The sequence below is a fragment of the Pungitius pungitius genome, chromosome 21 (assembly GCF_949316345.1).
Source record: "Pungitius pungitius chromosome 21, fPunPun2.1, whole genome shotgun sequence".
Lineage (NCBI taxonomy): Eukaryota > Metazoa > Chordata > Actinopteri > Perciformes > Gasterosteidae > Pungitius > Pungitius pungitius.
In genome coordinates this window covers 5,724,898-5,745,112 of record NC_084920.1, presented here as the reverse complement: position 1 = coordinate 5,745,112, position 20,215 = coordinate 5,724,898, and the positions used below count along the sequence as shown (strand labels likewise).

Sequence of the window (20,215 nt, the reverse complement as noted above, 5' to 3'; positions counted from 1 at the left end):
TCTCCACCGAAGCTTGAAGGGGCTGGACCTGGGCCTGGAGGTTCTGCACGGCAATGGCGGCCGCCTCCAGCTGGTGAGTATGATTGTCCGTCAGCTGAAGCTGTCTCTCCAGGGCAGCCTCTAAACTGCCACGGTCTGTGTCGGCTGGGGTCATCATGGTGAGTTCGTACTGTTATGGATTGTCTCTGACCCCAAGTGCACGACACCAGACACAGCTTAGGTTTAGCCGGAAAACGGCGTAGTTTATTTCACAAATTAACCAAATACGAGAAACAAACCAAAAAACGAGAACTGCCTCCTTAATTGGCAGGGGGGAGAAAAAACAAAAAAAAGGCAACTCCAAAAACTTCTCTAGTCCGTGGGCGCTCTTAGTCCAATCAAAAAAATGAAAACTCACACGATACTCACAGGGAAAACAAAAACTCTGCGTAGGGAATTCCGGAAGGGTTTCCAAGAGGAGCACAGGGGAAGAACAATCAACCCTCTCTGGGGAAACACAGAGCACGAACTCACAGCGAGCCACTGGCAGATCTGCTTCTTAACCTCCCTGTGGGATGAGCTGACGAGCTGCAGCTGTGGCGATGAGCAGAGCGGCGTCAGGTGTGCGACTCTCTGGCAGGTCGAGCCCTAACAGCCTCGTTGATGTTATGGGTCATTAATGGTTTCTAATCGAGTTTGCCATGATTCTCAATATTGTAATGTAAATTAGTATGGTGTTTAAAACACATTCATATACATAAATATACAGTATATACATAGACCAAACAACGTACAGAACAATATACAATATTGTAATATATTATACTACAGAATATATTATGATAAACTATAAATGCATGTACTTTGACTTGTTTTTCTTGGCCAATAAATTTAGGCTGTTTCTTCACTACAATATTAAAATATTTCTTGCAAACTACATAAAGAATATAAAATTATATTATGCATTACTTTATATTAGACCAGTTGGTAATGCCATTATCAGTTAAACACAACTATAATACAACAACAAATATCATGATAAAATTGTAATGAAAATAGTCTTTGAGTGTATAGTTTATTACATCAAATGATTAACAAGGTCCTGATTATTTGGAGAAATGTATTGTATTTAAACTAAAAAATACACAGTGTAATTTATTGACAAAAGTCTTAAGCATTATATTGCACTAATCAAAAATGTGAACTGTGTGTAGTTTTCCTCTGGTTTGTAGATGGTTAAAGCCCAGGGGGTCTGACAGCAGCATGGTGCACCATACAAGGTCACAGCCTGGGCAGCAGAGGAGTCATGTGACTCTGTGAGCTACTGTGCTGAATATTTCTCGAGACCAGAAGACATCAAGAAATAGTCCAATTCTAAAAAGCCTCACACACATAAGAAGGATTTGCTCATAAGTGAAGCGCTCACATTCCATAACACCACCCCTCTCTTCTCCCCTTTCTGCGGTTGATTTGTCGCAAAGGCTCAACACGGGGAACCCAAACATCAGCTTAAAGGTGATCGAGACTCTGCAGTGTGACTATTTAAAGAATTCTTGAAAAGCCTGAGCGAACCACTTAATACTGTGGCTCTGTCTCTGTCAGCCGCAGATGGAGGCTGTAGGAGTTCGATCAGTGTTTCTATCTGTACCTCCTCTGTAAGCCAAAGGAATAGAGTCTCTGAGGTGCCTCCAGCTAGAAACTAGTGATCAGTTTATGAGCATTTAGATGAAGAGGAGAACACTCTTCTTATAGTTTAATAGTCTGCTGTTTTACATCTGCATATGTGATGAAGTAAAGAGGTTTTTTTATATCCTTAAACCACATTGTTGGCCTCACTAGGAACCGTGTCCCAGTCCAACAGGTTTTCTTAAGCCATGTTTGTCTTCTATGGTTGTGAATGTGAACATCAACAACTTAATAATAAAACTCTGGTTGAAACAATTCTGCAACTACTTCAGCAGAAACATTTGGAGCCGTTTAATAAGTAATTAAAAATGTAACAAAAGGCCAAACATGCACCAGTCCAAACTTCTCAAATGTGATGATTAGCTTGTTTCCAAATGTTATTATTGATATTAAATTATCTAGAAGACTTCCTGATTTTTTCTGATATAAACAATAATCCTTTATTCCAGAAGATGGTTCAACAGCAGTTCTACATAAACGTGTAGCCTCATGTCAGGGCACTCTTCCGTCAAATTGGTGTAACGCCTATTTAAAAACTATTGTTTCAAGTGCATCACCTTGAATTGAAAATATCAAAATTTACACAATAAAAAAGGAATAAATAAAACATTATTCATCTATAAATCAAATGGTGTATAAATGGATTGATTGCATCTATTTGTAGTTCATAAAAAAGGACAAAGTAGGGGCTGGTAAATTCATGAGCAGAACTGCAAACCTTAAAAAAGGAGGTTTATCTGTAATAAACACCTGCGTTCTCCTTGTTTCTTGTAAACCATTTTGACATCTTCAGTTCAACATCTTCAAGTACGTTTTCTCACCTCTCAGGCACACCAAAGCATCCAACTGAAATAGCTAAAAGGCACACAGCATGCAGTCCATGGGTGGGTGAATATATATATATGTATATATTAGCACTCTGTTTCAAAACCGTGGAGAGATTGCAGTGCAGACTGAGTGTTTAAGTCCAAAGGGTTTGACTTCACGTTCAGCCACTTCAGTGCTCGCATGTCAGTCAACTTCTCCACTGGTATTTCTGAAGGGAAAAAATTAGAATAAAGTTAACTTGAGGCGTATAAACAAAATACAACCCCTAATGGTGGTGTATTATTATCACCTGTGATGCAATTTCCCTGCAGGTTAATCCTCTCCAGTGTGGCTATTTCAGTCAACTTGTCAGGGAAGATGGAGAAGCTGTTATTAGCCAGATTGATGCTGGTTAAATGCTCCATTTCTCCCACACTGGCAGGCAGTTTGGTGAGAACATTTCCTCCCAGGTCAAGTTCTGAAAAAAATAGTTCAAGACAGGCGTAAACAGAAGGGTGAACAACATAAAACAACTCTATCGTGTTGTGATTATTCAGTGATTCAAATAGGCAGTGTCTCATCCACAACCTCTCAGCTGAGTGAAGGTTGAAAAGAGCTTGCTGGAAATAGACTTCATCTCATTGTCAGCCAGTGTGATAACGCGGATGTTGTCCGAAACACTCCTCAGGACCTTAAACACACCGTCTGGGAAGGAAATGAGCTTGCAGTTTGACAGGTCTGAAGAAGAAGAAAAAGAAAAAAGATGGTTATTAGATTATAAAGCTTTAGTGCATCTTCCATAATTAACAAACACTTTGAGATTGATGTTAGCTTCTGCCACCACCTGCAGGTCAACCAGATTATTGGATTTGGGGCTTTTTCATTCAGCAGAGTAAGTGAACAACATTTCAAGAGACATTACCCAGTGTGTCACTGCCATCCTCTACGGTGGCATTAACCCTCCGGGCCACATTTGCGACTGCCTCAGCCATTATTCTGTTGTAATCGTTCCTAAAGAAAACATGACTCACTTTTATCCATGAGATTTAAGACACCCAAATATGAATTACAGTACCTCAATCTTACAGTTTAATGATCGATGCATATCCATCCATGCAGTTATAAACTAATAGTGTCTAATTCATTACTGAAATTAATTTAACTTATTTCATTTTGTTGTAATATTAACAGCAGAGGGAAATAAGTAAATTAAGATTTTCTCCACCATATTGAAGAAGATACATTTCTTTTTTTAAAAGCCCAAAAATGGTGAGGATTCTTATGCTTTCGGATCAGTTGACAGATCACATAGAAATATTTCAATATTGTGGGGAAGAAATATTTCAATATTGTAGTGAAGAAACAGCCCAAATGTATTGGCCTCAAAAAAGAAAAACAAGTCAAAGTACTTTTAATGCAGGAGGACCCATTAAAGATAATGTGCATTGTTTTATTGGACTATACATTTGAAAACGGACTGTGTACATCCTTTTAATTGCATGACTGTATATGCTGCTGAGAGGTTTAACTTATAATATTCAAACATTATTCGGGATTCATATTTTGTTTAAATAATATTAATCTGCAAAGAAAAAGCTGTCTAATAAACGTATGGTAAAAAGTACAATATTCAATACAAGTTAGTTCACTGGAAGTCAATCAATGCAGTCGTAATGTACATTTAACGATAGAAAGTCGACTAAGAGACTTTAGTGAGGTCAACACCAGTTAATATTGCTTTTGGTTAACTTTACTTAACGTTGACCAAAGTGTCGCTGGGTAATGCCCCACTACAAGAACACATGTCCTTCCTCAACAAGAGTTTCTACAAGAGTATCATTCAATATTAAATCAACTTGGGCACTAATAGAAGGACTGCTAGACTAGTCATTATTTTAATATATCACTGCTTCATTTAAACCACGTCAGGAAGACACTTACCTAGTTAAACTAGAAGCTAGTTACAGAGCCTGACAGCAGCCAGTTAGCTAGCGTTAGCTTCAGCTGCTCCACCACAGTCTAATTTGGTGAGTGTGTATTTTTAGCCCCGCAGATGGCAGTTCACCCGAATGGCTCTGTATTCATAAGAAAAGTAGGATTAGCAACACACTATATAGTAACGTTTAACACTCGTATTAGACGTCGTTGTTGTCTAAAGCGACAGTTAGTAACGCCAAGTGAAGAATATGCTAACGTAAGGCTACTAACGTTAGCTAGTAGTCTACTAACGTTAGCAACCACAATGCTAGGAAATGCTTCAATTCACGAGGGTCACTACTGCGCTCTCAAGTTGCATTACCGAATTTAACTACAATTAGTAGTAAAAAAAAATCTTATTATGATTAGTTATTAGTCCGTTTAGTCACCATCTTAAAACTTAAGATTAAAATTTGAATAAAAATGTGCCATGTAAATGATACGGCAGCTAGTAATTTCCCCAGCTATGCTTCTTTACTCTGAATATCTAACTTGTATAATATTATACATTTTGACTTCCCATAGACATATTATCATAAGTGTTGTCTTACCTCTCACTCCTGGCCAACTATTCCCAGGTTGTGTACTGGTCATGACTCTGGCACATTCCTGGTTGGTCAGTATTTTTAAAGGGATTTCAATACAATGAGCTCTCTCTGGCTTCAGGTGAATAGTTTGTCATTGTTACAACTAAAACTGCCACTTGACAGTATTCTCTGGATATTCCTCTATACAATGCCGTACTTTGATGTGACTCTGTTGAAGACAGAAACACTCTAAAACGAGAAAAGTCCACCTTTTTGCTTTGTATAGTTGAAGGTAAATCTGTCTGTCATCTGAGTGATGCTCTATTAGTACTGGTTAAAAAAACAAAACACAATAATCCATCTGCAAAATGTATATAAATACAATTTCTTTAATATTTACAATAAATATACATTAATTTACAGTTACACAAATGTGCTGTGCAATAAACAGTGCTGGAATATTCAACAACATTGCCATTTTATGTTTACATTGATGAAATTGAAAAGGGTAATAAAGTTGTACATTACATTGTGACATCTGCACAAGGCCGGATGATATTGTGAGTTTGTATTTCAGTTCATCTAAAAAGTAAAATGTTCCCCCTAAAAACTAGTATATCCCATCGCAAATTAAGATCCCATCTCTCCACACAGGTCTGGTAAATCTTACAGTTCACAGTGACAAATATCAAAGAGCTTTTCCCCTCCTGGCTAAGTGTTTCTTTTTGTTTTTCAGCCACTGGCTGCTCTGGTGCAGCATGTTTTTATGCCGTCAACACCGCTCAGCAACACAGGTCATCTTTGGAGGCGGTCGTAGCTGTCACTGGCAGCCACATTCATCCACAATCATGTTTTCGTGATGTCGCAGGAGCATTTCTGAGTTCTCGTAGTACAGCATGCTCAGCGGGCTCATTTTGGTTGGGGCACAGCAGGGCGCTGCTACGCGGTCAGCGTGGAAATGTTTCAGCAAACTCTGGAAAAAAGAAAACAAGCAAACAGAAGATTTAGAAAGATGACCACAGTCTCAAAAAACTAAATTTCGGTTAAATGCAGATAACATTGCAGATTGTTTTTTAAAATATTTTTTATATTAATTATTACGGATTATAGGGGGCAAGGGTTTTTGTGAGAGTATGCTTGTTTAAATGTATTTTATAGAGCTATAACTAATGATTATTTGTACTCTGGATTAATCTGCTTTTTGTATATATGTGCTCTTCCATTGTTGATTTTACTGCTGCATGTGTTTCCTCTTTCTCATCTTGTTTCCTTCTGCAATGCCTGCGGTTAATCTATCCTCGATAAAACCAAACACTGAAGGTCATGTAGCTGCACACACTGAATCCACTGAGCCTCAGATGATGGATCAGGTACACTTATTGATAACAACATAGATACGTAACCCGCTGCACTAACCTGCATGTACGCATGATTCGTTGGATTCAGGTTCTCCCCCAGGGGACCGGGACAGGAACCCTCACAGCGGTAGGCGTTATATCGTTTGGGAAAGACGATCCAGGACCCCCAGCCAATCTGATTAAAGTCTACGTGCATTTCGACCCGCCGACAGAGAGAGTTGTCGCTCCCTCTCCTGGACGCCTGCGGGCTCCTCGCCGTTTGCTCTATCTGGCCCCGTTTGCTCCGGCGCCTCTTCGGCCCGCGGGCCCTCCTGATTTCAGCCGGGGACAGGAACTTGGATTGTTCGGCCGTGTGAAGCAAGCTGGCTCTGGCCCTGGAGTCTTCATCCGAGGCGGTTTGCGAGAAGACCACCAACAAGGCCCGGTCGCTCAGCTCCTGCTCCCTCCTCGCGCTCGCCGCGAAGACGTGCTGGTCCGGGAGCGACAGGCTCCTCTTTGTCTTCCCCGCTCTCCTCCCTCTCGACCGCCTGCTTTGTTGAGTTCTTGCCGTGGCGGTTTTCCGGCTGAGCCAGCTCAGGAGAGGCTCTGTCATGTTGAAGACTTTCCAGCTCTGCGATGAAGTGACCAGTGATGATTCCGTGAGAAGCCCCACCAGCTGCTGCTCCCGGCAGCCCGCGAGCGCGTGGCACGCCTGGCCGTGATGGTGATACACCGCCACCGTGATGTTGGAAGCGCTCGCCTTGCGAGGAAGCCGGATCCTCAGCTCCGCCGCCTGGATCCGCTTTTCAGCTAGAAGGGCCTTGAGGTCAAAGGTCGCGATCCAGCGACTCTGATTGGACGTCAGACCTAATGTAGTGGGAAGAGAAAGATTAGCGGAACAGCAACCGGACAGCTTCGAATTATAACTCGCTCCAATGTTTCAGCGCATGAATGGCAGGGAGCTTCCCAGGAGAAGCAAAGTATAACAAGCAAAATGGTTATTTAAGTGTGAAATGCTATTTCCAATATAGAGTTATGGAGTTATGATCTCCTTCGGTGATTTCTTCTTCACTTTAGCAAAGACCTCCTCTGGGAAGAGGTATCTAATACGTAATAAACAATGTTTCATATCAAAGTTTGTATTATGTCTGGTCATAACAAGTTTTTGTTAAAGGTTCTTTGTGCTTATGTGATGAACCTTGATTGTTTGGTAACCTATAATTACTTTCTTAAATAGATACATTTGACATATTCATCTATATTGTCTGCTATCAGTGTACAATGGGGGAGCATTTGCACGATATAAAAGGGAAATAAAACATCTGCAAATTGTCAACAATGGTGATCTCCCAACCATCATTAATCAATGTTACGGTTTATGTTACTTGATCCAATCACCTCTTTTGTTCAGCAAAGTGGGCTGTGAGGAGAACGGTGAATGTACTAATCCCCTTTGATAACTTCTATTATGACTTCTTGATTAATGCTTGTACAGATGGGGATCTCCAGTCATTGTTCTGCATGCTGCGCCCATATCTGTAACGGGCCTCTCATTGTGACTCAGCCAACAGGCGTGGTTCAAATTAATCTAAGGGATTAAAACCACTGTTAAACATTAAAATGTGTCCACTGCCGTGCATTGGCCTATTCATCTAGACTCTTGATCAAAAGAGCAGACCACCCTCGCCCTTCATCCGAACCAAGGACCGGTCCGAAACCCAATCACTTAACACACCTCTGCCTCGCCTGGCTTCTGCATATCCTCAGACAAACAAATAGGTAGTAACTCTAACACCTAGCAGCGATGTGAAATTAGACTCAGCAGCAGGGAGGGCCCTTCCTCTGTTGTCCTCTGTGGGCTGCTTGTGCCATTAAGTCCCGAGCTCTAATCTAATCAAGCCAAGTGTGAAAAAAGAACTAAGGGAAGTTGTTGATTTGACTTAACAAGAGATTTGTATAGGGGGATGTCTGGCAAGATGTCTAATCAACATCACCTATATTAGGTAAAAAAAAAGAAAAAGAGGTTTGCTTTGAGAATTAGACAGAAACCCGTCCTTTTCACACGCTGATCCCAGCGTGGTTATCCACCCCCCCGCCCCCCCCCCCTCCTGAACGGGATGTGGATTGAAACCCTCTGAGGTCGTCTGGCTCGCAGCTTTGACAGCAGCACTTGAGCCCTCAAAAAAAAAAAAAACTCTCAAACTGTCTTTAAGTGATTCAGACTGTGACGTGACTTTGACCACGGCATTTAGACAATCTTTCGGAATAAAGACACGTTTCAATACATTTCCCATAATGTTGTTTCCCATAAAAACAATAACACCTCTGCACCTTTAGGAGGAAGAAGAAGAAGAAAAAAAAGTCGCATCTTACTTTTAGCCATCACGCTCTTCACGGTGTCCGCCCGCCTCGCCGGCTCTTTCTCCACAGCGTCCGAGGGCCTGGAGAAGTTGGATTTGAAATTCCGGTAGAGGTGCATCATGTAGGTCGGCAGGTGGTAGCCGGTTGATCGGTCCATCCCGGAGAAATGCTGTGAACTGTAAACTCCATCCCTGGTGACGGGGATCCCCTGAGCGAGCAGCACCAGCACCGATGCGTGCAGCGCCACGGCCGCAGCTCCCACTGAACGCATGTCTTTTGGTGCCGGTTAATGAGAAATTCCTCTCCTCGGAGATTAGGGGGTTTCTTATATACCCTCACCCACCCACTTTTATGTTTAACAAGTAGCTGAGAACATTAAAGGAAATTGACATGCGTCCTCAAGACTTGTTACCTGACAGCTCATCATCCATTCTGTTGGTAATGAGGCGCCTGGGTGCGTGTTTACAAGGAGAGAAACTCTTTGTTTGCGACATGTTATTTGGGCTCCTGCAGCCTCATTCCCCCGCTCTTGGATTAATTGTTTCAGCTGCAATTTACACTGATTGTTAGGCTTTCCCATATAGGTTGATGTCTACGGAACCATTTAGGACTATTGGGCTGCTACGTGTGTTTATAAGACAAAGAGTGATACAACATTAGTAATGATAACATAAAACAATCTGAAAAAACTCGTGCAATCATCAGGATTGTCTTATTTTTAATATAAAAAAACAACATAGGTCTCATACATGTTTGTATTTTAATGTAGCATATAGCCTACAATATTTAATTTATCATATATTCACTTATAACAATATAATGTCCATATAGGGCTTAAAATCTGTATTCTTAATATTGGATTTTTACTGACTACCATTGTTTTATTGTGTTTTAGGTTTCCCAGTATGATCCTGGTACTAATATCCCGTAAACACAAGGTTTCCGTGGCAGATCGTTGATTTCCTTAAAAACTATTTTAAGCACTCAACAATTTATAGAATTTAATAGAACCGCATGATCAACAAAGTCACTAAAGCTCAGTAAATCTCATTTTAGGTCTGCATGTTAATAACAGTGGTTGGTGAGACTTGCACGGAGCATCCCAGGATGACCGCAGACCGCGCATGCGCTGTCCTTCGTTCTCGCACATTGCGAAAATCCTTTTCCTCGTAAATTTCCAGAGAAAGGACCCCCAAAAAAATCAATGAACGTAGTTTCTTTCCTCGTAGAATAAAGAGAACGCGTCGCACCTCAGCCTCATCCTCCACGGGACCGACCGACTACACACAAACATGCTTTTCTTAAAAGGCAGACGCGTTTTTTCACCCGCCGTGTGCTGAAATGGTGAGTAGAAGTTTTACGGCTCTCGTTACACGAGCCTCGACTGGCGAAATCTCCACGCGCACACACGTCTTTCTGACGCCTACACTCTCCCCGTTCCCGATCACCTGCCTTAAATAACGCACGATGCATGTTTTTCCGCTGGTTATTTCGTGTAAGAGAGGCGAGGGTCTTCATAAAGAGAAGGGTTTGCGTGGTTGATACGTGTGCCCCCCCCCCCTTCACACACATACACGCGCACACACACTCGCTTCATGGCTGCACTGTGTTGTGAAGATTTTGCCAGGTCCCAAGAAGTGATGATCTGATGTTGGGATGAACTCTGACCTCTAGTTACCAACCAGATCTCAGACAAACACAGGTAGACGGATCAAAGTAGAAGTATGCGTTTACTTTCTTTAAATATACATTTGTTTAATCTACTGATGTGTGACGTGTTTGGGTTATGCATCACGTGACTTCTACTTTTTTTTATGTGCACACTGAATACTTGACCCTCTTTTGGAAATATAAACCCCAACATCTCCCACACATGGATAACATTAACAGCATCACATCATTTATTGACCTGAATGCATTTTTATTATAGATATTAAATGCAAAATCAGTTGACAGCTGCGAGAAGCTACTGTAAGTAGTATATTAGCTACGCAGGTAACACTTATTGTGGTTACTTAACATTTAGCTTTTTTCAATGCAATAAAAGCATAAAACAGACCATCGCTGACTACAAAATAATGCCCACAACACGACATGATCGATGCCCTGGCATGTTCTGTCTTCCCATTATGTGTGATGTGATGCAAAGTGGACAATGCACAGCATCCTCTTTGATGATGTACTGCCGGGCCGGATGTTGTTTGATTGACACCGTGCAACTGTGGCCGGTCCGCTCTGCTCCTATCCCTTTACCTCCCGTCCTGGGGCAGGAGGAGGGGTGAGGGGGGGGGGGGGGGGGGGGGGGGACAGAAACTGGCTCTTGACAACCGAGAGCACCGATCAATCCTGCGAACGTCACAATTAATCAAGAGTGAGCGCATGACGTCCCCTCGATGAATGGACACCTGGATCATAAATGATTGAGCTATTTATTTTAGGCTTATCTTGATAAGAGGAATGGGGCAGAGGCTTTGCCCCCCCCCCCTGGACTTAACTCGAGATGTGGCTGATTATCTGGTGTGAAATGGTGTTTGATTCTTCACTAAATCACTTGGGAGTTCAAAACGTGGGTCCAGTTAAAACCCCAGGATTGCTTGAAATTTGTTGATAATCATTATCATTATTTGTGTCCCCTAAAATATTTAAATGTATTCCTGCTTTAATGCAAATATGTAGCCTTTGGAGTATTTATTATAAGATATTGAACAATCAACTCAAATTTTCGCTAGAATGCAATTAATTTCTTTTACCACAAGGTGTCATATTTGAACACTGGACTCAAGTGGATATTTAATAACCCTCAACATTATCATCTCATATTCTGGTATGGGAAGTTAATTCTGGTAAGTTAATATTTGACCCATACATAAGTCACTACAATAATTCTCATACAGCAGCGGCAGTCAACTGTATGAAATAGTTTAGTTTAGTTCTCCTCCTTTCCTGTTGACGTTAAAAGGCTTTTACCAAATTGGCCTTTTGGGGGTAAGACCTGAGAAGATGTTCAGATTAGACAGGTGATGTTATCCGGAGGCTCTTTTTTCCATTAAGGGCCTTTAAGAAAAGAGGAAGCAGACCTTCCGTCCCGTATTCTGCTTTATCGCCGCCCGATAAACCAGTCAGAAGGAAATTAATGGTGTAAATCCGTCAGGGTAAATAAAGGCCTCATTTTTAGCTTTATCTTTGCTTTATATCTTTATATTCAGGAGATTTTAATGATATCCATTAAACAGCTTCCGGTTTCCTGATACCCTCGCTCCAGAAAAGTCATCAAGTTTCTGATTGCTCAGTCACTGGATTGATTCATTCACGTTCTGCCGTGAATGTTTCCCGGCACTGGAGTTTGTTCTTCTTGCTGCACTCGTGGTGTTGAAAGGGCATCAGAGCCTCGAGCCTGCGCTGCTGCAGGAAGGAAGGAACAGGTGTGGCAGCCGAAGATGCGACGTCCAAATCTCGAAATCCCCTCTCGGCGTTCTCAAAAACGCTTGAATATGGCGTTATCGTTTTGACTGACTGTTGATTACGCACACTTTAGTGAGAGAACATTCTCCCAGTGAGTCCGAATATAAACGTGACGTTGTTATGGGCTTGTTGCTGAATGAGGGGTTGTTTCTGTGCGGGTTTGACATCACTGGATGCTGCTTTGTTCTCGCTTTACACGGCCCACATGTGCATTTTGAGATGGCCTGACCTCTGGGTTCACTATGAGAGGTCGAGCACAAAGCCCTTTTCGCAGCCGGACCTCAAGCTTAAATCAAAGTGTTTGCCCAGCTGTAAGCCTGTTTGCCTCCAACATGGCACGTGTTAACCGCTAATGAATGGAGTAATTAGAGCATCGTAGTGAATTGGGCTTACGTGATGTCATCTGTGTGCAGTTGTTACTTGTTGTCCGCCTCCTGGCAGGTCTAAACTACATTATGCCGGAGAGGGTTAACTGCTGCAGCTGATTAGTAATACCTTTTAATAAGTGACGGTTTAATTTGTGCGTTTGAGACGGTTGTTAAAAGGTCCGCCGCGTGTGGGAGGCGTTGTGCCGCCAGGAGGCTCCTGTAGTGATTGGATGGGCGCGCTGGGTGATGAGTAAGCGTCCGTGGGTCCGCCCCCACATCCTCTTCACACATCCACACACACATACACACACACACACACACACACACACGTTCACAGTCGCACACACAAATCCTGGCATGCGCGAGCAGCCTTGCACCTCATGCACAGGGGATTTTAACACACACACACAAAAAAAGTAACAAAAAAAACAACAAGGGAGCATGCCGTCACCCATCCAAACCTCCTGAGGCGGTGAGCTGTGTGTCCCCCCCCCCCCCCCCCCCCCACACACCCCCTCCTGCACTCTACGGCAGACTGCCCGTCTGGGATCTGTCCTCACTGAAAAACGCGTTCACTGACTGGCTTAATGATGCGAGACCGCCGCCTGTCACAGTGTGATCAGTAGGAAGAGCCTCACAGATCAGAAGGAGAGATGCCAGCGAGGTTGTCTGACTGAGCCTGGTGCCGCTGCTTGCTTTCATTTAGCTTATTTCTCTCCACCCCCCCCCAGTATTTTCAGTTCTTTTTCGTTGCGTTCCTCTGAGACTTCAGCACCTCTCGAATGGTGGACCGGTCAGCTGAATGTCAGGTACAGTTGTGATACTTCTCTGTGTTGTAGTACTTGAGTCCTGTGGTCGCTATCGTCAGTGTATATTGATGTCGACGTGTAAATACCCCCTCGGATCCCGGGGGGGGGGCATTTGTCTTACTTGAAAGCACTACATAGCCGCGTCGGAACAAAAAACACAATTTATAATCTACCTTTAGAATTTCAAAGTGTCCTTGCCCTTTGCAAAGAGCCTTCCTTCGGTTCGCCTTATTCTGCCCAGTCATGTTCGATCGCATTGTGACACGGATCATGTTGCCCATGGCATGCAATGCCTCGGCTCTCTTCTCGAGTGTTTATCACCTACTGCTCCGTTGCCAGAGGACCAGCGGCTGTTTGACAGGAATCTAGAGCTTCCCACGCCAACTTAAAACAAATGCAGCTGCTAAGTCACGTCTTGTTTGAGCGCAACACAAGTTTACCACCACACTGTGTGTGTGTGTGTGTGTGTGTGACACGGCGCAAATTCATCCAAAATCTGCAAGCGACTGATAGAAAAAGCTGGTCGGTTGGCCTGGTGGTGCTGACAGAATATTGTGGACAGACGCTGGGGTTTACACAAAAAAAGAAAAGCCACATTACTGGCTACACATTACTGCAGCCTTGAAATCATAGGGGATAGAATTGCCATCTTGAAATGAAATAAATTACAGGCAGGGTTTTCTTTAAAATAGATTTGCTTACTCTTTTTAGCAGCTCAGTGTCCAGCTGTGATGAAAGCAAGAATGTGGAAGGCTAAAGTTCACTTTTGTTATTTATGTCACGCAGTAGCGTGGTTTCTTTTTTTGTGTCATTCATGGAGTCCCAGTAGATTAGCTGCTTTTAGTGGAAGAAGTCTGTTGTTTTCCTGGCAGTTTGTCTGTTAGTCTGGACTATCTGACTTGCAGTGCAGACGCTAAACAGATTTGAAAGCTGAGAACAATGGAACACACAGCCTCCTTTTATTTCTCTTTGAGCAGACTGTTGTCGGGTGTGTTATTTTTTTTTTGGATTTTGGCCCAAGAAAAACACAACTGACACAAATTCACAATGAGATCTTTGGAACAGTTGAAGGAAAACCCAAAAGATATTCTGCAGAGGAAGCACTGAGCTCACTTCCGCTCAGCTCTCACATTTTAGCTCCGGAACTAGCGATGTCCTGTGGAATCACGGCTGTGTGCAACCCTTGACCTCGTTGCTGAAATATGTGCGCAGATGCAGGGAGGAAGTTTCAGAGAGTACAACTAAGCATTTCCTGTCAAGGTGTGCTGACACTTCCCCGGTCTGAGGAGGGGCAGGGGAACGGTTTGTATGGCATGGTTTTGTGGTCGAGTATCCTGTGGTGAGTGAGAGACTGTGGGACATTGTTGTCGTTGTTATGAATAAAATGAGGATTGGATTACACCAAATCCTTTAATTGGCGTTCATCAGATTGGGTTCTTTCGCAATGCCGGGCAGTATTTGGCACATTGCTGCAGATGTTGCCATCGGGCATCCGAAGCAACACAACTTCCATTTCTTATGATCTTTCCATGTGGTTTAGCGCAGCTTTTGTGCTGCCGTGAGGCTTTTTAGATTTTTAGACATTGGCAGACTAGATCAAGTGGCGTCCATGGAGACCAGCAATGCAGCAGATATTTAAGTAAGACGTGCAACATTGCCAAGAAATCCCGTTGCATTGAACTTCTTGGTACCGGCTGCCAAGCGAGCAACACTGTTCTCCATCGCGCTGCGGGAGGTTGTGTGGAAAGATCCCCCCCGAGGGTTACAAAGTGTTACCCGTCTCCCTTGAACCCGTGCGCCTCTTGTGAATGAAGAGTGCTCTGCATCCTTCCTCGGGGCCACCAACAGATGCATCCTGCAGCTGCACGCTCCTTCCTGTCTGCACTCGGGCCCTTTTGTCAGAAGACGTCGCTCCAGCAAAAGCTGGTGCACCTGCTGAATTTCAATGTGCTAGCCCTGAATGGGCCCGATGTGGGCGGGAGGCACCCGTTTCCACCGTCTTTCTTATTTCTGTGAATTTAAATATTAATGCCCGCTGTTCGCGACCTGGCTAGCAAAAAAAACACCCCAAAAAACTCAAAGGTGAACTCAGGATTATCTCGCTTTTGTCATGTCCTTTCACTTTAAGCGTCAGTAAACCCTAGTTTGTCGTTTTTATTGGCTTCACGAGAGGCACAACACTACTCTTTAATGTGGGATAAACAACTCTCTGATGAGTTGCCTTGATTGGATCTCCAGGAGGATGTTTATGACTGTGGGCTATTTCTACTCGGGCCTCCGCCCATGCTGCCCGCCTCTCTGCCTGCTAGACGCGGCCTGCCCACGGCGAGATCAGTGTGGCTGCAGGCTCGCTTTGAGCAAGAACAAGAACTTCCGATACGACGTGCATGTGCACCATGGTCTCGCAGCAGAGGTGACAGGCTGTTAAGGTAAGCCAGAAGAGGGTTTTCATGGTGCCGGTTCCAGCGAGCAAGCTGCCGTGCGTGCTGCGCGGCATGAATGATATCGCGTTTCATGTGGAGGCCTGTTAAAACCTCGTATAACACTCAAGATGTTTTGCAAATAAAAAAAACAGCACATTGGCGAAAGTGTATGAAGTTTCGGTGTGGATGAGGACAACGGGTGAATCTGGTCTGAGAGGGTTTTATAGCCACATAGGAACATGCACATTACCATGCATGACTGTGGTGGTGGGTAAAGGAAACCTACTGATTAAATGTCCTTAAAGTGACAGTGATTGAAAAGAGTTTGCTGTGTAAATGCAGTTTACTGCGAAGAATGCACAGACTGAAAGCTCTGTTTTCAGTTGAAATAGATTTTCCTCAAAGAGACTCACAATATGTACGACCTACAACACCCTCTATCATTACACTGTTAGTTTGGATATCAAAACCCCAAATTACTATTTTAATTGGACAAAAGAGAAGAAACCTCCAGGAAGACTCATCTTTCAGACCCATTTTACGCCCCCTTCTTTTGCAGTGATTCACTTTCACCCGACGAAGGTGTTGTCGCCAAAACCTAAAATATTACATTTACACTTTTATAAACGCAGAGAGAGCGATCGTCCTCTCATTTGATAAGCTGCACCCTTTTCACTTGATGAAAAGGGTGCATTTTCACTTGTCACTCCTTAATAAAAATAAAAAAATTCACCCTTTTGTAGCTTGCTTTACAGTACGAGAGTCAGATGTTGCCTTGTCTCTGTGCGCGGCCCGTCCCTGTAGAAGGGAGCTGAACTCGAGCCATCTGGCAGCCAGATGCACGACTGCTTCCTTTAGTCCCCTCCGTGGAGAGACTCGAGTCTCTTGCATGGGACTCTACTCCCCAACATCACATCACAAAGGAAGCAGAGCAGGAGGGCGAGGAGGGCGCCGTCTGGAAGCTGCATCTCCTGAAGTTTTTCACCCCGGTGCTGAGGGACGGGGCACTTTAAGCTGGGGGGGGGGGGGGGGGGTTTCCCACCGACTGAGGGTGGGTGGGCACAGGAGGGGAGGAGGGGGGGGGGGGGGGGTTTCAAAAGAGAAAGATTCCTTTTTTTTGATGCCAAGTTCTCCCACTTTTTTCCTCACATACCATGGCGGGGAACAAGCAGCGAAGGAAGGGATCTGGAAGTACAGATCGCTCGTCATCTCACACGTAAGGTGTTTAGTGGATCGCGGCAATGTTTTTTAAGTTGTTTTTCCTGTGGTGGTTGCAAAATTGCGGCAACGGAGATGCTTTTGGCATGTGTGGTTGTGAGGACTGAAATACATTTGGAAAGCCAGAGCACCATATTCTTGAAGACTGCTTCCTTTTATGGAACTCTGTTAGAGACTCAAGCCCTTTTTTACATGTATTATTTCAGGCTAAGCTGTACAAACATTGGAGTCTTCGCTTCTGTGTTTCGGCAACCAATGCAAGACAAAGTAACAAGCCAATCAATATGTCGTTGTCCCCTCCGTTGCTGAATGAAAAGGTCTGTGAGAAACAGGTTGACCCGTTCCCCCCACGCTCGGCCCCCAGGTGCAACAAGAGGAGGGCGGCGGTGACCGCTGAGCCTCTCACGGCGCACAACGGGAGTCCACTTTGGTCAAAGCCGGAAGATCACACGATTTTGTCGTTGGATCGATTCTGACACGTTTGGGGCCACGCTCTCTGCTTCTGCAGTGTTTGTGTCGGTTGCTCCTGAAGGGCTTCTGTGTATTCGTGCGAGTCGTCGTCTGTGTGCTCTGCCGCCGGAGGTTCCCGATCAACTACATGCTATGAGTGATGTTGAGGAGCAGTGTTACTCTTAAGATTTGTTTGTTTATCTGCAGAGCTCCCTACAAAGCTCAGTGTTTATTCAGAGGGGAGGAGGTCTGCTTGAAGCCCGAGACTGGTTCGCGTGGGGGGTCTGAGCGCTCCGCGTCAAACTGTATGGTTTAAATTTTAAAAACTGTCACAGTTGACGGACTGTGATTTTATATCTCTAAAAAGACAATTCTCGCCCTGACTGACCATTATTCAGGTACAAAGGCATTCAAAAGTTGTATTTCTTTTGTCAATGAAGGTTTTTTAGATGTTTTTTTAATGCAGAATTACTTATATCTGAGTACTTAGGATGCCATCTCTGGGCACAATAGGTAGGAAGTGGTACCTTATGCGGTATCGCAAATCATTTCGATATACTAATTATGAAGGAAAATACATCTCAGCTTTAATAGTTTGTCTCTCTCTAAATGCAGTCTACCTATAAGCACTTTTAACAGCACAGAAATTAATTTGATTGTTTAATCCTCAAAGTGTTTTTTGGGTCTTTATGCTAAGCTAAGCTAATTTATGCTAAGCTAAGCTAACTGGCTGTACGTGCACGGGGGATCTGACGCATGAGTTCGAATGCTGCTTCCCGTCCCTTGAGTGCGCTGCGATGTGATTCGCAGCTGCTTGTGGAGCATGGGTACAACTGCCAGTGCCGCGCCACAGCCTGTTTCCGAAGCGTCGCCGCTTGAGAGTGTCCATGGCAACGGGATGGCCGACAGCAGGCAGTCTCTCAGCATGAGCCCCTTCCAGACGGTCAGCATCCACAACAACAAGGCCAAGTCCATCATCACCAACAAAGTCGCACCTGTCGTCATCACGTAAGTGCCTCCCCGAATCCGCGTTCTCACAATTGGTTGTTAATCCTCTTTGATCCCTGGGGTGCCATCACCTCCCTCCCCCACCCCCTGCAGAAGTGTTTGCCCCTGTTATCATCTCATTTGTCAAGCCAGGCCTGGCAAATAGTAGCAGATAATTAGATTGGGCTCTCTTCACCTCTTCTCAGACCCGCAGTGTTGTGTTGTGTTTTTTTTTAAAGGTACAACTGCAGACAGGAATTTCAGATTCACGATGAAATCATCAAGACGAACTACAGAGTGGGCCGGATATCGGACGCTCTGCCGGAGCACTACCTGGTGCAGGTGAGGACAAACGGCGGACGCGTGGATTCATCTCACCTGTGTCCTTGCCTTCTCTTTTCACATTCACAGGTCCACATTGCGGCGTGGCGCGGTAACATTGTCATGCGCTGTTTTATGATCCGGGACAGCCATTGATGGAGGAATTTTGTCACCCTGCTATCGGGGCTTTGATCTGCTCCGTCACGTCTGCTGCGTCTGTTCAGGCATGCGGTGTTTTGTCGGTCTTAACCCGCAGTCTCTGTCACTACGTGGCTGTAGTTTCACCCACACTAAAATCTCGACCACATGAATTTAATTAACCACGTCCTGACCCCAAAACTCTTTGCCCCTCACGGGAGCTGCAGATGTACAAACATCAGCACAGTTTGAGTTATGGCTGGAATTAATTTATTGTTCAATAAAATGTCCCTCAAATGTTTGCTTTTGTCCACAATTTAAAGATGTTTAGTTTACTCTCATCGAGGAGTAAAGAAACCTAAAAAAAAATCAAATAAAGCTGGAATAAGAATTGTTTTCCCCAAAAGCAACCTTGAATCGACTAATCTACTATAGATATTATTAATTTATTTAATAAAAAGTAGCAACTAACTGCTTGATTGTTGCAGCTGTAGTGGAAATAATATGAATTGTACCGTGATTTACCTGTAGTTTATGTCATTGTTTGTGTTACGTTATTTATTTTGACAATGTCGGTACACTAAGGTAGAGCACATGTCCTCCTCAAGACACTTTTTCATTTATGTTCAAATATTGCATTTCATAGCAGTTTTTTAGAAAGATTAATAAGCTAATACAAATGAAGGCCCGCAGAGATTTAAAATCCTGGAACATCATCCAATAAAGAAGCGGCTCTCCGAACCAATTCCTATCGGGGAAGTGCAACAGTGTAGGAACTAACGTTGAATCACAGTCAGGTGCTGGAAAAAAGATGTTGAAATATTCGGCTTTATTCAAACACAATCTCAGTCACCTTGGCGAGATGGAGGCAACAGAGCAGAGATTTAACTTGTTGAGACAACAGAGTAACCAGACTGTGTCAGTGTTATTATTTGTCCAGAAAGACGAAAACGAAAATGTTCGCCTTTTTCCCGATTGCTTTGATGTTTCGATGTGAATGAAAGTGCTAATAACAAAAAATATGCTATGTTTGGGGTCCTGCTCTGAGAACGCTGTTAAATTGCTTCCCAGGGGGAGTACTTCATGGTCCAGGATGTGTACAGCAAGGCCGACGTCCTCAACACCACGGGCAGCTGTGGAGCGCCCAATTTCCGCCAAGTCAGGGGATCCTACCCGCTGTATGGGATGGGTCAGCCCAGTCTGAATGGCTTCAAACACGTTCTTCAGAGGCTCCAGTCACAGGGACACCAGGTGATTTTTTTGTTTCCCTTATTATATGCACATTCATACAGGCAGAACATACAAACGCACAAATGTTGAATTCTCCAGAGTTGGTGTCTGCGCAACTGGCCTCTCCTCAACCCG

At 43.8% G+C, this 20,215-nt stretch overlaps 3 protein-coding genes across 7 annotated transcripts in view; 1 reads left to right on the top strand and 2 right to left on the bottom strand.

The window, feature by feature from the left end:
* Nucleotides 1-1,084: 1,084 nt before the first annotated feature.
* Nucleotides 1,085-4,721, bottom strand: lrrc20 (leucine rich repeat containing 20). The gene is made up of 5 exons (XM_037463877.2): nt 4,414-4,721; nt 3,395-3,483; nt 3,061-3,210; nt 2,783-2,950; nt 1,085-2,701 (listed from the first exon to the last, which is right to left on the bottom strand). The coding sequence occupies exons 2-5, from the start codon at nt 3,462-3,464 to the stop codon at nt 2,577-2,579; spliced, it is 513 nt and encodes a 170-aa protein (XP_037319774.2). The 5' UTR covers nt 3,465-3,483; nt 4,414-4,721; the 3' UTR covers nt 1,085-2,576.
* Nucleotides 4,722-5,349: 628 nt separating this feature from the next.
* ndr2 (nodal-related 2) lies at nt 5,350-8,945 on the bottom strand. Its single transcript, XM_037463873.2, has 3 exons — nt 8,687-8,945; nt 6,393-7,180; nt 5,350-5,949 (listed from the first exon to the last, which is right to left on the bottom strand). The coding sequence occupies exons 1-3, from the start codon at nt 8,943-8,945 to the stop codon at nt 5,797-5,799; spliced, it is 1,200 nt and encodes a 399-aa protein (XP_037319770.2). The 3' UTR covers nt 5,350-5,796.
* Nucleotides 8,946-9,802: 857 nt separating this feature from the next.
* pald1a (phosphatase domain containing paladin 1a) overlaps nt 9,803-20,215 on the top strand; it is a 38,002-nt gene continuing 27,589 nt past the window's right edge. Inside the window, exons 1-5 of one of the 5 annotated variants that reach the window (XM_062560082.1) lie at nt 15,649-15,742; nt 16,909-16,952; nt 18,215-18,412; nt 18,631-18,733; nt 19,922-20,101. In XM_062560082.1, coding sequence (XP_062416066.1) covers nt 18,228-18,412; nt 18,631-18,733; nt 19,922-20,101 — 468 coding nt within the window. In that variant the 5' untranslated portion in view covers nt 15,649-15,742; nt 16,909-16,952; nt 18,215-18,227. Of the gene's footprint in view, nt 10,019-13,057; nt 13,314-15,464; nt 15,743-16,846; nt 16,953-18,214; nt 18,413-18,630; nt 18,734-19,921; nt 20,102-20,215 lie in introns of those variants that run through there. The other 4 variants (XM_037464038.2, XM_037464040.2, XM_037464036.2 and 1 more) reach the window with 4 other exon arrangements.

Coding starts and splice junctions, on each gene's coding strand:
- lrrc20 (XM_037463877.2), bottom strand. CDS start 3,464: ATGGCTGAGGCAGTCGCAAATGTGGCCCGGAGGGTTAATGCCACCGTA. Junction 3,211..3,394: donor GGATGGCAGTGACACACTGG/GTAATGTCTCTT, acceptor CTTCTTCTTCAG/ACCTGTCAAACTGCAAGCTC. Junction 2,702..2,782: donor GCAGGGAAATTGCATCACAG/GTGATAATAATA, acceptor TTTTCCCTTCAG/AAATACCAGTGGAGAAGTTG.
- ndr2 (XM_037463873.2), bottom strand. CDS start 8,945: ATGCGTTCAGTGGGAGCTGCGGCCGTGGCGCTGCACGCATCGGTGCTG. Junction 7,181..8,686: donor GAAGAGCGTGATGGCTAAAA/GTAAGATGCGAC, acceptor CCACTACATTAG/GTCTGACGTCCAATCAGAGT. Junction 5,950..6,392: donor CGAATCATGCGTACATGCAG/GTTAGTGCAGCG, acceptor TCTTTTTTCCAG/AGTTTGCTGAAACATTTCCA.